The following is a 17,586-nucleotide window of genomic DNA, read 5'->3' on the forward strand; positions in this document are numbered from 1 at the left end:
ACTGGAATTTGTGATCCTCCTGCCTCAGCCTCTCAGTGCTGGAATTACTAGGATGTGCCACTATGACCCGTTTATTTTTCCTTAATGTGACAAAACACTTGACTTTTTTTTTTTTTTCCGGTACCAGGAATTGAACTGATGACCTTGCACTTGCCAGGCAGGCGCTGTGCCGCTGAGCTAAATACCCAGTCCCAAAACACTTGACTTTTTGAAAAGCAAACACTATTTAGTGGTAGAAATTGAACCCAGGAACCTCACAAATGCTAGGCAAATGTTCTACCATTGAGCTACATCCCCAGCCCTCAAAGTACTTTTTTTTGGTACTTGGCATTGAACTCAGGACCTTGCACTTGCCAGGCAGGTACTGTGCTGCTGAGCTTTACCCCTGGCCCTCCCAAAGTACTTATTTTGAAGAATCCCCTCCCCGCCCCGCCCCGCTGGAACTCCTTTGGGTCTGTCCCATGCTAGATTCAAGCTTCACACTTCTGGCAGGGCTTCACAGCAGTGGTGCAATGTTCTCCTTGGTGTGCCCAGGAAGCACAGCACACAAGCTTGCTTTGTTCTGTCACTGGAGACCTGGCCAAGCTGGTGTGCACCAGGCTTCTCCACTACTGTAGAGGAACCCTATTTGTCCCTCTGTCATTAAGAAGTAAATTGCGGGGTCTGTTATAGCTTCTACTGATGTTCTTATCTAACTCAGTTATGATGCCAAATGGCAACTGACTGAACTCTACCTCTCCATCTGCCTTTGTTGATAATTATATGGAAGAGCTTTCCCTTCTTCCTCATCTATTTACTCAAGTTACTATTTTACTCAATGGGTTATAAGTCTTTACTCATTTTGATGCCCAAACTGTCCTGGATTTAGCCACTGGGAGCCCTTTCAACCTGTTTCCTACATTGTCCTGGTGTGAGTCCCTCTCATTCTTCAGGTGCTTGATGCCTGCTAGTGTTGCAACAAACTCACTGAAAGAAAAATAGGGAAAGTACACCCTTCACAATAGCAGCCCCAAAAATGAAATACTTAGAAATCAATCTAATGAAGGAAGTAAAAGACCTCTACATTGCAAATTACAGTACTCTGAAAAAGGCAATTGAAGAGGATATCAGGAAATGGAAAGAGATCTCTTGCTCATGGACAGAAGAACCAGCATAGTGAAAATGGCCATATTCCCGTAATTGTTATACAGGTTCAGTGTAATCCCAATCAAAAGATAACTAGCATACCTCACAGAAATAGAGAAAACATTCCTAAAATTCATTTGGAACCAGAAGAAACCTAGAAGAAAGAAATTCTGGGCAACTGTAGAGGACCACCTGGGTGACTCTCCTTGGAGGAGCAACTGTCTCCATTTTGGCTGAACCTGACGCTATTCCCATGGATTGATACATACACAGCTGGCCAGGACTTTTCTTTATCCCTTCAGTTGGCTTTAAGCAATGCAAATCAGTCCAGCTGAGGTGCTGATATCTAGTCTTTGAAGCAAAGATGACAGGGCAGTGTTTCCCTGGTCCCCCGTAGCTCCCAAGTAAAAAGTGTGAGCTGGGCTGAGGCAGAATGGAGCGCCGTGGTCCATGCTGTCAGCTGAGATCGAGCCTCAAAATAAGAGACTATGACTTCCCAGGGAATAAAAGATTACACATCAGAGCTGAAGCACTGACTCCAAAACACTAGATACTACCTCAATTGTGTTATGTAGATTATTCTTTCTGAGCCAGGCATGGGCGCATGCTTATAATCCCAGCAACTTGGGAGGCTAAGGCAGGAGAACTGCCGTGAGTTTGAGGCCATCCTGGGCTACATTAGTGAGACCCTGTCTCAAAAAACAAAACAAAAAAATAAATAAAAGATTATCCTTTCTGCATATCTTCCTCTCTGCATATTGCTAAGGTGATTTCAGGCTTCCTACCTAGCCCAGTTCACAGCACTCACACACTTCCCACCATTCTCACAGTCACTCATCCTCAAGCCACTCCTTTATGAATTAATAAAATCCACGTTTGGCCCTGGTTTGAGGCCTTTGTACCCGTTAGCTATCATTGTGGCTGGACTTAGGACCCCTTGGCTCCTCATAACTACAAATATGCCTTACTGTCTTTATTCTCACCAAGGGTTGCACTGGAAGTGGTAGACTGGAATTAAGTCACTAGAATTCCAATAATTTTTCCATCAGATTACAAATATAAACTCCATGGGCTGCAATGAGGACTGGGAAGGGCTCTCCATAGGCAACAAACACAAGGCAGGACGGCATCACAATTCCTGGTTTGAAGTTTTACTGCAAAGCTACTGTGATAAAGTAGCGGCAAAGTGGGCTGAATTCCACAGAAGACCAATGAACTCTATTTAGGGCAAACAGAGTTTATTGAATTTTAGGCAGGCCACCATGTGTCCCCAACTAAGTTGGGACCCGTCAGTGCTCTGCTAATCTTTGTTCCACTCTTAAATATGTTTTGGGTTTCCATGGTTACAGATTGGGATGTTACGTAGCTGACTCAGGTGGCCAAATGGTTTTTCTCTTATTCCGTGGGACCCAGGTTACATTCCGGTCACAGGTCTAGCCATGATAGATGTTTCTCCCATTATGTGCTGTATGTCCCCCTTTTTGATAACCTTATATTTCCTTTATGGTTACAATGTTTATCTAGGGCCAGGGAAGGAATGAAACAACCCAGGCAGGGTCATAGATGGTTATCTAGGCCTGGGTGTTCCTTACCTGGGGAGACATTCCCAGGCAAAGTTTACAGTTTCCCTGGAAAGTTTCCCAGGATATGTTTTTAGGCCTTTACTAAAACTATTCTATCTAAAATGATATGCTAAGATTCACTGTCCCCTACAATAAAATCAGCATGGTACTGGCAAAAAAACAGACCTGAGGATCAGTGGAACAGATTAGAAGATACAGACACAACTACAAACACACCCAGCCATCTTATCTTTGACAAAGAGACCAAATATGTTTACTGGTAGAAAGACAGCCTCTTTAATAAATGGTGCAGGAAAAACTGGCTCTCTATATGCCAAAGACTAAAACTAGACCCATGTACTAAAGTCAAAATGGATCAAAGATCTAAATATTAAAATAGAAACCATAAATCTACTAGAAGAGAAAGCAGGTAGAAATCTTGAAGACATAGGTATAGCAGATTTCATGAATAAAACCCAAACTGCATGGGAAATACTTCAAAGAATCAACAGCTGGGATCTTATCATCTTTTTTTTTTTTTTTTTTGTACTGGGAATCAAACTCAGGACCTTGCACTTGCCAGGCAGGCACTTATGCTGCTGAGCTATATCCTGGCCCTGGGATCTTACTTTCTTAAAAAGCTTTTGCACATCAAAAGCAGGGCCTGGTGGCAAATTACTGGTAATCCCAACACTCTGGAGGCTGAGACAGGAGGATGATTGAGAGTTTGACACCAACCTGGGCTACAAAGTGAGGTCAGGGCCAGCCTGAACTGCATAGCGAGACCCTGTCTCAAAAACACAACCCACAGAATAGGAAAAAATTCTAGACATCTGTACGTCAAACACAGAACTTACATCTAGAACATACAAAGAATTATTTTACACTTACATATGGTCAAATTGGTATTTTCTTTCATTTGGATTTCTAGTTATACAAATTCTTTCTTTACACCCAGGTTAAAGAAGCATTCAGTGCAGGGTATAGTGGGGTGCACCTGCAGTTACAATTTCTAAGGAACAAAAGCAGGAGGATTGCTTAAGCCCAGAAGTTTAGAGCCAGCTGGCTAACACAGCTAAATCCCATCTCTAAAAAAATGTTTTTCAGTACTTGCATGGTGTAATGTCTACATTTAAATAAATCCCTGGTCTGTTTGGAGTTTTTCTTTGAAGACAGGGTCTTGCTGTGTAGTTTTTTTTTGTTGTTTTTTTTCCGGTACCGGGAATCGAACTGATGACATTGCGCTTGCAAGGCAGGCGATGTGCCACTGAGCTAAATCCCCAGCTTCTTGCTGTGTAGTTTAGGCTGCAACCTTGAACTCACTTTGTAGCCCAGGCTGGACTTAAAACTCATGATGATCTTCCTGCCTCAGCCTCTCCAGTGCTGGAATTTCAGGTGTGCACCATTTCCAGGTATTTTTTTTTCTTCAATTTTTTTTTTTCCAGTATTTGAGACTGAACCTGGGACCTTTTCACTGAGTTACAGCCCCAGCTCCTAAAAAAATTAAAAACAACAAATTTTCAGAAAGCATCTTGCTAAGTCATTGAGTTGCCCAGAATGACCTTCAGTTTAAATTTGTGATTGTCTTGCCTCAGAGTCTTATAATGCTAATATTACAGTTATGAACCACATTACCAAACTTTGCATGTGATTTTGTTTTGTTGTTTTTTGAGACAGGGTCTTGCTGCCCTCAAACTCATGGTGATCCTCCTGGTTCAGGCTCCCAAGTGCTGGGATTACAGGAGTGTGCCACCTTGCTTGGCTGCGTGTTAATCTTTGGTTTCTTTCTTTTTTTTTTTTTTTGGTCTTTTTGAGACAGGGTCTCACTATGCAGTTCAAGCCAGCCTTGAGCTCACTTTGTAGCCCCGGCAGGTCTCAAACTTGAAATGACTGTCCTGCCTCAGCCTCCCTCAGCTGCATGTAATCTTGTTAATGCACATATTTAAGTAAAATTTTAATGACAGCAGGCATGGTGGTACACACCTCTAATCCCAGTACTTGGGAGGTTAAGTTAGGAGCACTGCCCTAACTTGGTGTTTGAGGCCAACCTAGGATACATAGTAAGTTCATGGTCAGCCTGAATTAATAGCAAGACCCTGTCTCAAGAAAAGAAAATTAATGACGAAATTTGTTATTTCCAAGTGTAAAAGTAGAAATACTAGCATTAAGGTTTTCAGGGATGTTAAACACCTAGAAGCAGAGAGGCTTGGCTGCATTCAGCCGTTGAGGTCATCTTTGTGCTTCTAGCTTTACTTGGGTTAACTTTTGATTATAGAGTACCCTGAAATACAAGCTATGGTAGCTGCTCTGAGCGCCACTTCTCACTGTACAATTCCCCGTAGCAGTTTACTGCATCATTGATTGTTCTGACACTTTCAGTTTCCACTTCTTAGGGCAGTCACTAACGAGGACTTCAGCCTCTGTATGAGACAAGGTTAGTGACAATTTTCCTGCGCTCAGCTGGTGGAGGAAATGGGGAGCACCTCTACTGTTCTCTGCTGCTGCCATTCCTGTTCCGGCTAGTCAGGTCCTCATTTGAGATCTCTGTAGGACTGAAGCAAATGGTCCTCATCAGCTTCTACAATCTCTCCTACATTCCTGGCAAGGGGAACAATGTTTTGCTGAAGTTGTGCATTGGCATGTTTGTGAAAATTTGGGGGACCACCACACTGTGGCCAAATATTCTTCCACATGCTCTTACTATTGCTGGTGTGAGCTTCCACCACTGTGGCCCACAGTTTCTCCTGAATGACGGTGACACTCAAGAGGCACACTTCACTGGTTCTGGTCCTCAAGCCATATGCTCAACAATCGCTCCATGTTTTCTACTATGGTACCTCCGCGCTGAGTCTCTTGATGGAGTGGCTATTTGTGACGTCTTTTTTCGTTATCATGTCGTATCATGGCCCCTGTGGTCTTTGGAATTGGACTGAGCTTTTCACTCTTTTTGAATCGTCTCAACACTTCTAGTTTCACGTGAATGGTTAATTGTTTTCTGCTCCCTTTTCGCACGAGGGAGAACAGTTTATTTAGGAGCCGTTCCCCAGGCATTTCTGCCTCTACAGTGTATTAATGTCACAGCAGTCTTAGGAAAGAGAAAATGAGGCTGCGAAGAGCCGCATGTATAAGCCCGCAGAGTTGTGGCACGGTAATCACAGGCTGCCTGTCTCTACTGTCCAGAAACAGGAGGATTCGCGCTCCACTCGCAAGCCGCGAGGGCCCCTTTTGTCAGAGTCCAAATCCCTGCTCAGCGCAGCTACAGGCACATAAAAAAACGGTATGGACTCTTGTGATTCCGGAGAAAAACCAACTAACCACAAAGTGTCACGCAGGAGAGCCATGCAGCAAGCTACGTACCAAACCAGTTCCTTTGTTCAAGAGGGAGCGCAGCACCGAATACCTGGGTAATCCTGTAGAGGCGGCCGACGAGAGTGCGCAGGGCGGGACGCCTGCGTTCATTTTAGCGGCCCTCTTCCCAAGGAGGACGCCGCAGAGAGGCGTCATGGCCGATGCCAGATTAAAAGAAAAAGTATAAAGGCGTTGCTTTCCCCCTGGCGCCTAGGCTAAGTCGTTTGCTCGGGTTTCTGCGCTCAACTTTCTGGAAGGCCAGGGCGACTGCCCAGACCTTAAACAGGCGAGGATGGGGCCAGCCAGAGCGGGCGCCCGCCGACTGCACACGCGCTAGCCCCGCGGCGCCTGCGGGAGTGGCCCTGGGCGTGGCGCACTGTGACCCGAGTCGCTGTGCTGCGCGTGCGCGCGCCAGGGCGCCGCGAGGTCAGGTGATGTCGCGTCGGCTAGTGGCCGCGGCCGGCGTTCGTACGGTAGCCGGGCGGCTCGCCGTGCTGTGGTGCTGCGGCGGCGGCCGCCCAGCAGGCGGCAAGACAGCATGGACTGGTGCGCGGGCCCTCGGGAGCGCCCGGCAGGTGAGCGGGGAAGCGCGGCTCGCCGGCCCTGGGCGGGGCTGCGCTCGCTGCCGCGGTGACGCAATCCGTGTGCGCCGCGGGGTGAGGACGGCGGCGGCCGCTGGCCGGTTCCGGCGGGAGTGGTGCACGCCCTGCGTCTCCGGCCCCGCCCCGGCCCCTCTTCGCCTTTCCCCGACAACCGAGCGCCCTTCCCGCTCGGTCCGCTCTCCAGTGCCAGGGTTGAGGGGTTTGCCTCTGTGTCCCCTTCCGACCGCGAGCATTGCTTTCGCCGGGGCCCCGGGGCAGTAACGCCCCTGTGCTGTGCTGGACAGGGTCGCTCTTACAGCCAGGATTTGGTAGTGGATGAAAAAGAGTCTCGTGAAGCATTAGGGCCGTCTTTATCCAGCGAACATTTGTTGAGCTCGGCTCTAATGCTTTGGTGATAGTGCTTGAGGGCTTGGTGCAGCCTGGTGGGTCGGTATTGCCTTGACCTTGTTTGTGGAAAGGAAAACGCATGGAATGCTGCGTATTTTAAGGGTTCTTTTGTTTCCAGTGGACAGCCGGCACATTAAAATTTGCTATTGTAAGGGCCCTTATAGAATAGCAGACTTGTAAGCATATCATAGTGAAAGCTAGAAATCAATTAGGGGCCTGTAACCACAGGTTCCTACAGCCTGTCACAGCTAGCTGCTGAAAACCTTGACTGTCTGGTTTCAGCTGTTATCCATTAACATGACAGGTCTACGTAACTGTGCTTTCTTCAATTAAGAAAATAAGCACTGACCCCAGCCTGCTTCAAGGCCTTTATGTTTGGGATAAGACCGGCCGAATCAAGGACGCATTAACTCTGCTCGACCCACGCGTACAGTTTCGCCTGGCAGTGTCTGACAACTCTTGTATTCTGTGTGACCAGTCGTGCAGTGACCTTGTGTGCAAACCATATTTAAACTCAAACCTGACTCCGGGCCAGTGATTTGAAAACTCAGTTTTCCTTGGCCCGCCGGAATTACTAATAGCCTGCCTTCGGACTCCTTAGTGCAGAGTCTTCCACTGGTCTCTAATCTGCAACACTATGACACACTTACGTAGAGTTTTTGACCCCAGAAAGGTATGATTTTCAGACATAATGAAATAGGAAGAAAGATTCTGTGAGTTTCTGTCTTAAGGAATAAATTTTCATCTTTTCTATTCATTTGGAAAACGCATGTTAGTATTTCCGGTTTTGTGTCGGAAGCAGAGTCTTGTTTGTGTGCATATTGCCTCAGCATCACAGGGGCCGTTGTGGTTATCAACAGGTGAGTGTAGTTAACAAGAGCTTGTTAGTACCGGACAGGTGTCTCTTGAATCATGAACTGTTGCGGACCTCAGTGCCTTTACGTATTTATTTTGTGGTACTGGAGATTGAAAGCAGGGATCGTTGAGCTACATGGGGTCATAAGGGTTCGGTCAGGTACTGTCCCATTGGTACTGGGATAAGTTGCAACAGGTAGATTCATTCACAGTTAATAAGTTCTTGTTCGCCTTACAGCCTTTATGTTTGGTGGTGTGGTGTCATCACCATTGGTGCCAGCGTTTCATTTATGAGCTTGTTTGGATTTCCCTGATTTTATTTAGGTTGTTTTGCTTTGCTTTTTTGAGACATGGTCTTGGTATATATAGTTCAGGCTAGCCTTGAATATGTTGTCCCAGCAGGGCTTGAACTTGCAGTGATCTTAACTGCCTTCTGCCTTCGAAGTGCTGGAATAACAGGTGTGCAACACCATGTCTGGCTTATTTTTTTGAGACAGGTCTTGATATGTAGTTTTGACAGGGTCTCACTATGTAGTTTGGGCTGGCCTTGAACTCACTATGTAGCCCAGGCTGGTCTTGAACTCTCAGCATCCTCCTGCCTCAGCCTCCCTAGTCCTGGGATTACAGCCGTTTGCCACCATGCCCAGTTTTTTTTTTGGGGGGGGGTCTTTTTGAGACATGTAAACATTTTTTGTGCATTTCTGCAGTGAATTTAGTTCCTGTTTATCTTGGTTGAACCACATTTTAGTGGGATATTAAAGCAGATGAATAGGGCAGTAAGTTTATTTCCTAGCCTTTATCCTGTCCCTTTCAGCTTGTTTTGGCCACTGTGAGAACGCTGCTTATATTACAGAAGGAGCTCATCAGCTAATCCTTTTCCCACTTCAGTGCCTCCAGGGAGTCCACCTTCAGCAGCTGGCTCTGCAGGGGAGACTGATGTCATTTTCCCAATGGCTGTGTTCAAAACCACCCAAAGGTACCTGTTTTCTCTGTACTGTCAGTAGCAACATAAGGTGTGTAGCTTCCTTGGAGTGTGTTTCCCATAGTGATAAACAGTGGATGAGGCACATGACATCTAGGTTGCCCCCTCCTCCCTTCCTTCTAGTTTTTCTGTTGTGCTAAACTGTAGCACTTTATCCATACTTTCACCATTTTGATATGTCACTGAGACTGGCAGAAGATGGGGTGGGGATATAGCTCAGCGGCACAAGTGCCTGCCTAGCAAGAGCAAGGTCCTGGTACCAAAAAAAAAAAAGAGAGACTGACAAAAGAGAAGCATTTTCAGAAGAAAGTTGCCTGGTGAATCTTTTGGAACATAGGTGAGCAAACTTTGGTTTCTGCATATCCGATTCTAAGGACCAGCCAAGCCTCATGGTTGGAAAGTAAAACAGATGGCTGGGGATATAGCTCAGTGGCACAAGCACCTGCCTGGCAAGCGCAGTCCCAATTTGATTCCTGGCACCAAAAAAAAAAAAAAAAGGAAAGTAAAACAGAGATGATGTGCAGACTTTAGTTAGTTTGGAGAACAATTATCCATTTGAAGCCTTTCAGCACAGGCCAGGGGCCTGGGCTGTGTGCAGAGTCAGTACTCACAGAACCACCTGGAGACCTGCATCTCCACATTGTAGAAGATGCTCCTCAGCCCTTATCCCAGTATTAGGACCTGGGACTGACTGCTTATTGATTGTGTCAACAAGAAAGGAAAGATAATTGACTTTTCATTCTTCTGATTTGATTGAATTGATGCTTTTGAGTAAGAATATTTTTTCTTTAAAGCCTTTTCATTTCATCCCTAAGGGTTTGAGAAATTCTTTGAGAGGAATGCAAGAAACACAAACTCAGAAAAATCAGTAGCTCCAAGGAAAGGTAAGGCTTTACATCTGAATATTTTTTTAAGTACTCACTCATTTTGGGGTTAATCTTCCTACGGTGTGACAGGGAGGTGGGCCTGTGTGTATGAGCTTGGCCTTCCCACCCTGGTGCTTGTCCATGGGTGCTGCCTCTTGTTCCCTGCTCACCGTGTTCTTTGCTTTCGTCTTCACCGTTCTGTGCCTTCTCAGCTTCTTTGGGTGTAAGCCGCAGTGAATCATCTTTTAAATGAAGTCATGGTTTGGTGATGTGAATTGGGTTTTGGGATTGAAGTCTGTACTTACCAGATGTTTCTCCTGTGAATGGTCCTTCTTAGATACCTGTGAGTATGAAATGGGAAGAAATACATAAAAGCATATCAGGAATTGTGGTAACATACCTTGCTACAAATGGAACACTTCTATGAAGACTTAAGTTTTTTCCTTAAAGTTTATACAAATTTTGGGCTAGGGATTTAGCTCAGCAGCACAGCACCTGCCTGGCAAGCATGAGGTTGAGAGTTCAATTCCTGATACAAAAAAAGAAAAAAAATTTTACAGATTTTTACCATGTCTCGTAATTGACTTTGTTTTTTCTTAGAAACTGGCAAACCAAAGAATGCTGGGTCTGGAGGAGGTGGAGGCAAGAGAGGAGGAAAAGGGGATGATTTTGCCTGGTGGAAACGGATACAGAAGGTTTGTGAGCATCTCAGGACTGGGCCCAGACACCTTGTCACTCTGCCAAAGGATGTGGTGCCTGCAGAGCTGGCGCTCTGTGATCTTTGTCTTAGTCCATTCCTGTCCTGTCCTATGACAAAATACCTTATACTGAGTAATTTATAAACATCATGTGCTCACAGTTATGCAGGCTGGAAGGTACAAGGTCAAGATGCCAGCAGGTCTCATGTCTGGTGAATAGCTGGTCTCAGCTTTCAAGGCATCTTTAATGGCATTTGAGTGCTGCTTCCTCCAGACGGGACAGTGGTGGAAGGGACGAACTTTTTCTTTCGAACCCTTTATCAAGGACAATAATCCCACTCCTGAGCATGGAGCCCTCATTTTCCAAGGACCTTCCCCACTTAATATCACCTGGGGGTAAAGAGCCATTCTGAGTGTTGCAGTGGGGTACACACACAAGCCATAGCAATTTGTGCTAGCTTAGGGCCAAACTCACAAATTACTGCCAAGATTCTGAGACATTAATTTCTTAAGCTGCCTAACCTTGACAAAAGTGAACCTGAATGATGGCTCCAGAGCAGATCTCTTTATGGCTTTCTGCTGCTCCTGGGCTGACTTGTGAGCTGCAGGTATGATGTGTGCTTGTACCTGTATAAAGGTTTTTCTCCAGAGAGGAACGGTTCTGCTTTATCACACACTTGGAGTCCTTTGTGTAGTTTGTGAGGGGATAGTTTGACAGCTCTAGTAATGTCTGAAAAGAGACGTGTTTTCATAAACCACCCTAGGGCTGGGGTATAACTCAGCATGGGCAGGCCCCAGGTTGGGTCTCCAGCACTACAGAGACAAAAAGAAACTCCTCACTTACATGAAAATATGTTATCTTTTTTTTTTAACAGGGAGAGTTTCCCTGGGATGACAAGGATTTCCGAAATCTGGCTGTTTTGGGCGCAGGCGTTGCTGTGGGAGTTTTCTACTTCTATTTTCGAGATCCTGGAAAAGAGATTACCTGGAAGCACTTTGTGCAGTATTACCTGGCCAGAGGCTTGGTGAGGGGACTCAGAGTGTGTAGTGTGCTCCTGCAGGCCTCTACAGCCTGCAAGGGGATATGAGCTCCAGGCTGGGGTGGGAGTCAGTCCTCTGTGTGGTAGAGTTTTGAGTAGCCCTGCTACAGGGCAGAGTCCAGAGGCAGTTTTCCTTTTCTAGAGATTACCATAGCAGAAAGTGTTAAACCCACTTTCTGGCCTGGTAGAGGCTGCTCTAACATCATGGGTTGACTTTTTTAAAACCTGTCCTCTAAGACTTAGTTGTTTGTCCATTAATTATTGAGTTTCAATCTCATGTCTGATTTCTATACTGTGTCGTGGGACCCCTGCTTTGGCTTTTTTTTTTTTTTGAGACAGATTTGTGCCATGTAACCCAGGCTGTCCTTGATCTTGTGGTTGTCCTGCCCCAGCCTCCCAAGTGCTGGGATTATAAGCATGTCCACTACACTGAGTGGGGCTAGGGATTTGTATGGAGGAAGGTGTGGCATGGGCAGTCCTCGTTTACCCTTCACAGAGGCACACTTGTTCATCAGCATGCTGAGGCTGGGTGAAGGCTGCTCGGGCTTCAGTGTAAACTGAAACGGGGACGCTTTGCCTCTCAAGTGCCCTCAGAAGGGTCTGTGCTAAGTGATGTGTTAGATCTGCACTTCTTTGTAATGAGTTCTGTAGTTCAGAGTTTGTGGTCAGGGCTTTTTGTCTTACTACAGGGCCCATGCCTATCAGCAGGGAGGCTCTTGGCAATTTTCCTTACACTAATGGGGGCAGAGCTGCTGCCACCCTTGCCTCCTATGGGTCTGCCACCTGCAGCTGCAGGTGTGAGGAGAGGAGATGGAGGTGGTGAGTCCACAATACCTTCTAGTGCATGGATTCTGGATAGATTCCAGAACCTTTCCTGAGGTCTTTTCCAGTGCAGGAATGCTGATTGTGTGCCTATATTGTTAGGGTTGGAAGGTGTCCCAGTGATAAACACACATGAATCACAATCCTTAGGCTTCATTAACTTTTTTTATTTTTGGAGACAGGGTCTTAGTATGTAATGCAGGTTGGCCTTGAACTCACTATGTAGCCCAGGCTGGCCTCAAATTCACAGGGGTCCTCTTGCTTCAGCCTACCAAGTGCTAGGATTTTTTTTTTTAAAGAAAAAAAATAAAATTTCAAAACAAGATAATAGAGTAAAAATGGTTAATACATTGCATATTGTTATCTTTAAGTTAGTTACTCAGAAAGCTGGGCATGGTGGCACACTCCTGTAATCCCAGCACTTGGGAGGCTGAGGCAGGATGATGATTGAGAGTTCGAGACCAACGTGGGCTACAAAGTGAGCTCTAGATCAGCCTGAATTGCATGGCGAGACCCTGTCTCAAAAAGACAGAAAAAAAAAGTTACTCAGAGTACAAGATATAAGCATTTAATTGTCCAAACAATATTAGTGCAAACCTTTCTTTTCAGTGAACTAAGAGAAATTAGTAGTATAATTGTCTTGTGTGTGTGTGTGTGTGTATATATATATATATTTGCTTATCCCTTCTTTTCTCCTTTTCTGAATCCCAGTTTCTCTTTCCTTTTGAGCAATTTCTTCCCATTCTACAGTATCTATTTTATATTCTGGATCTTATTTGCTCTTTCAGCTTCTTACAGTAGGGAGACAGTACGATGTTTACACGTGTGTGTCTGGTTTATTTCACTTACGAGTATGGTCTTGAGTTGCATCCATTTGCCTATAAAAGTCTCCAGTTTATCTTCTTCATGGCTGAGTAGTCCAAGTGCTGGGATCACAAGTGTGCACCACCACGCTGTGCAGGCTTCATTAACTCCTGACAGAAGTTATAGTGTTGTAGTGGTTTAAGATTTTGTGATAGCTGGACATGCCTATAATTCCAGCATTGAGGGAGGCTGAGGCAGGAGAATTGCAAGTTCAGTTCCTGCCTCAGTTATTTATCAAGACTGTATCAAAATAAAAAATTTTAAAAAGACTAGAGATGTAGCTCAGTGGTGGGGCACCCCTGGGTTTGATTTCTTGTACTGAAAAACAAAAACCAAAAAAAAAGTCTGTCATGAGGGCTGGGTGTGTGGTATACACCTGTAATCCCAACAGTTGGGAGGCTGAAGCAAGAGGATCTCTATGAGTTTGAGACTGACCTAGTCTATGTAGTGAGTTCAAGGACAGACTAGACTGCATAGGGAGACATTGTCTCACACATACAAAAAAATTCTGTGATGAGCAGGAGAAATAATACTGTATTGTACCCTCAAGATGTTTTTCTACATTGGTTTTCAGAGGGGCATCTTACCTTTTATGTTGCTGTGTGCAGTGGTATTGGCAGTTAATGAGCCTTCAGAGCTGAATTTTTATCCTTGTTGGCACCATTTTCTTGTACCTACAGCTAGATGAAAAAAAATATTTCTGAATTAGATGTGTATTTATCTTTGCTGTACTGTCAGTGTAAAACTTACCTATAACCCTTTTGAGTTTTTTTTTTTTTTTTTTAATTATGGTACCTGGAATCGAACTCTGGACCTTGCGCTTGCCAGGCAGGCACTTGAGCTGCTGAGCTATATCCCCAGCACGCCCTTTTGAGTTTTTAAGCCAGTCTGAATGCATGACAGGTGCTCAGGTATACCAAATTTAGAACTCTTCTTAGATGGGTGTAGTGATGTATGCTTGTGATAGCACTTGGGAGACTAAAGCAGGAGGATCTCTTGAATTTAAGGCCATCCTGAACTAACTGTATAGCAAGATCCTGTCCCCGCAAAAAAGCAGCCCCTCAGCCCCCTAAAACCTCTTCTTGAATTCATTCCTTGGTTTTTCTTTATTAAAAAGAAAATATAGTTGTGCCCCAGGTGAAGAGTCTGAATTAGTAGGAAAACAGAACTTGGGCTTGGTCTGTAGAGTGCATGTGGTCACAGGTACAGGAACCTTTGGCAGTGCCCACAGTTTTCTTGAGTGTCCTACCTTCTGCCTTAGCTTTTCTGTGTATTTTTCCCTTCCTCCTAGGTGGACCGGCTAGAAGTCGTGAACAAACAGTTTGTGCGGGTTATTCCTGTCCCAGGAACCTCTTCTGAGGTGAGGAGTGGGTTTAAGACCTAGGACTCTAGACAGCTTTTTTGTAATGGGAAGTGTAGTTCCCTGTTTTTTCAGTAGAATGCCTCTGCCAGTGTCCAGCAGTCCATTATTGTGAAGTTTATCTTAGTGTCTTGTATTCGTATCCCTTTCTCTCAGGACTCTTACAAAACTATTAACTGTGACTCAGTTTTGCCAAGCAGTGTGTGAGAACACAGGCCAGAGTTTAGGAGAAGAATAGAAAAACAAAGAATAGAAGAATAGAAGGACTAAGGCAAACTTCGGCAGTTGTTGCACTATTGTATACTTTTATCTAGAACTCAGAGCATGTGGTTGTTTTTTTTTGGTACTGGGAATTGAACTTGTGACCTTGCACTTGCCAGGCAGGTGCTTTTGCCACTGAGCTATATCCCGGGCAAGCATGTACTTTTGTGAGGCCAAAACCAAGGATCTTCTGCTATTTGCAGTTACCCTTGGAGCCAGCCTTAGAGTGGGATTGGTCCATTTGTGTGGTCAGAACTAGGAGGAGGAACTCTGCTGAGGGAGGAGCTGGTGAATGAGTGTGCAGGCTATGTGTGTGTTTAGGCGGTGTGTTTTTGTGGGACACTGTCCTGCAGCCCAACCTTGCTATTCGTCTCTGCAGAAATTCGTGTGGTTCAACATTGGCAGCGTTGATACCTTTGAGCGGAACCTGGAGTCTGCTCAATGGGAGCTGGGGATCGAGCCCATCAACCGGGCTGCAGTAGTCTACACAACTGAGAATGATGGGTAAATGGTGGGATGAGGTGGGTGATGCAGCACTGTGGTTGTCTTGGTTACTTTTCTCTCATTGCTGATACAAAATACCTGACATCCAAAATAAAGGAAGGAAAGGTTTATTTAGCTTACAGTTTGGAGGTTTCAGTCTGTACTTGGCTGGCTCCAAGGCAGAGTGGCACATGGCAGAGGGCAACAGTTCATGGCAGCAGAAGATAGCAAAAGCACAAGAGCAAAAAGGGAGGAGAAGCAGCAAGGAACCTCTTTTCCTCCCTTACATTGTATGCAAACTATCCACCCCAGGTCAAGTGTAGCACTTGCATCCATAATCCCAGCATTGGACCATGGATCAATCATAAACTCTAAAAGCCCGCCCCATGACTGCATGAGGCTTTAGGGGGACACTCAGACACAAACCATAACAGCAGTTCCAGGGCCTCTTGATTGTGAATGCAAAAGTTTAGCATTTAACTTATTTTGGAATGTGCTTCTTTTCAAGCATAGTATAGCATCTGCTGAAATTTTTAATTCCTGTAATGAAGGAATATGTATTTAGTCTATTTTATTATTTTATTTTTTGAGGTTTTTACAAGGAATCGAACTTACGTCCTCGCGCTTGCCAGGCAGGCGCTGTGCCACTAACCTAAATCCCCAGCCCCTATTTTATTTTTTGAGATAAGGGTCTTGCTATATTGCCCAGGCTGGCCTCTGGAGGGCACAGGAACTCTCACCATTTTTACTGGTGCTCACTTACAAGGGAAAAATAAAATATAGTTGAAAGAAGAGATTCATCATGGAATAGAGAAAAGAGAAAGGCTGTGCCTGGTAGACACCATTGGCCTCAGCTGGCTGTGTGGGTCTGTGAGCTGCTGAGGAAGGTGTATGACTGAGGCACCTAAAGGTACTGCCCTCCCTACCTCAGCAAGCCAGCTGCAGGTGGGCTGGGACAAGGAAAGCTGAACCCATGCACTGATGTGGACATATTTTAGGAAGAAACCATCCCTTTGGTGCAGCACAAATTCTAGAGCTGTCTGCTCTTCCTGGCTGAAGGTAGTGTTGTGACCTTTCTCTGGAGCAAATGTTGACAAGTGGTTTTCATGATTTTCTAGCTCTTTCCTGCGAAGCCTGGTACCCACTCTTCTCCTGGTTGGCATCCTTCTCTATGCTGTGAGGAGGGGCCCAATGGGAGCCGGGCGTGGCAGGCGAGGAGGGGGCCTCTTCAGTGTTGGTGAGACAACAGCCAAGATCCTAAAGAACAACATGGATGTGCGATTTGCAGACGTAGCTGGCTGTGAAGAAGCCAAATTGGAAATTATGGAGTTTGTGAATTTCCTGAAGAACCCGAAGCAGTATCAGGACTTAGGAGCCAAAATTCTGAAGGTAGTCCTTTCTTTTTTCTTTTTTTTTTTTTTCTTTTGGTATCAGGAATTGAACTCACAACTTCATGGTTGCCAGGGAGGTGCTGTGCTGCTGAGCTACATTCCCCAGCCCATCCCAAAGGTACTGATTTCAGAAAATGTTAATGTTGAGCTTCAGGTCAAGGCTAACAACTGCTGTGGCTCAGAGGGGACAAATACTTTCTAAATTAATTTTTGCCCTGTGTATTTGCTTAATCATGGGGGGGATAGAAATAGCATTTTCAGAATAGCACAGCAAAAAATCTTAATCTGATGGATTTGAGACTGCAGTTCTTAACATCCTATGAAATTTTAAATGTGTAAACTGTGGGCATAGGAACAACAGATAGCCTTCTGAAGTTTATTTTATTTTATTTTATTTTTTATTTTTATTTTTTGTCTTTTTGAGACAGGGTCTCACTATGCAGTTCAGGCTGCCCTTGAGCTCACTTTGTAGCCCAGGCTGGTCTCAAACTCAACAATCCTCCTGCCTCAGCCTCCCAAGTGCTGGGATTACAGGCGTGCTCCACCACACCCGGTAGTACATTCATTTATTGCTCTTCATTTAAGGTCCAATCTTGGCTTTCAGTGATAAAAATTCTTTGTTAAATGTCCTATGTATGTATAGATTATTATTATTATTATTATTAATTTTAAAGAGTAAAAGAAGGATAACATAATAATAGGGGTTTACCAAATTACAGACAAAGTGGTAGGAAATTATCAATGATTATTGTTTTACATATTTTATCTATAAGATAGTTTCTCAGGAAAACAAATAGACAAATGATAGTGAGTTATAGACAAAAGAGGTAGGAGATTACCAATAGTTGTTGTACTATACTTAGGTATCTTCAGAGTGGCTTCTAAAGAATATAAATAGAACTATACATGAGTGACCTACTGAATAATCATTCAATAATTC

The 17,586-nt window shown here is 44.8% G+C and overlaps 1 protein-coding gene and 1 non-coding gene across 2 annotated transcripts in view; one reads left to right on the forward strand and one right to left on the reverse strand.

Moving 5' to 3' along the window:
* Positions 1-4,112: 4,112 nt before the first annotated feature.
* LOC102021596 lies at positions 4,113-6,610 on the reverse strand. The gene is made up of 2 exons (XR_001232138.1): positions 6,045-6,610; positions 4,113-4,181 (listed from the first exon to the last, which is right to left on the reverse strand). It is a non-coding gene; the product is annotated as an uncharacterized LOC102021596 (transcript).
* Positions 6,611-6,691: 81 nt separating this feature from the next.
* Positions 6,692-17,586, forward strand: part of LOC102021279 (AFG3-like protein 1) — a 27,176-nt gene continuing 16,281 nt past the window's right edge. Inside the window, exons 1-8 of the mRNA XM_013507965.1 lie at positions 6,692-6,808; positions 8,768-8,855; positions 9,677-9,745; positions 10,328-10,422; positions 11,301-11,450; positions 14,443-14,511; positions 15,152-15,276; positions 16,374-16,644. Of these exons, the coding sequence (XP_013363419.1) occupies positions 8,816-8,855; positions 9,677-9,745; positions 10,328-10,422; positions 11,301-11,450; positions 14,443-14,511; positions 15,152-15,276; positions 16,374-16,644 (819 nt within the window). The 5' untranslated portion in view covers positions 6,692-6,808; positions 8,768-8,815. The remainder of the gene's footprint in view (positions 6,809-8,767; positions 8,856-9,676; positions 9,746-10,327; positions 10,423-11,300; positions 11,451-14,442; positions 14,512-15,151; positions 15,277-16,373; positions 16,645-17,586) is intronic.

The sequence above is a fragment of the Chinchilla lanigera genome, unplaced genomic scaffold, assembly GCF_000276665.1.
Source record: "Chinchilla lanigera isolate Chin_1 unplaced genomic scaffold, ChiLan1.0 scaffold00140, whole genome shotgun sequence".
Taxonomy (NCBI): domain Eukaryota; kingdom Metazoa; phylum Chordata; class Mammalia; order Rodentia; family Chinchillidae; genus Chinchilla; species Chinchilla lanigera.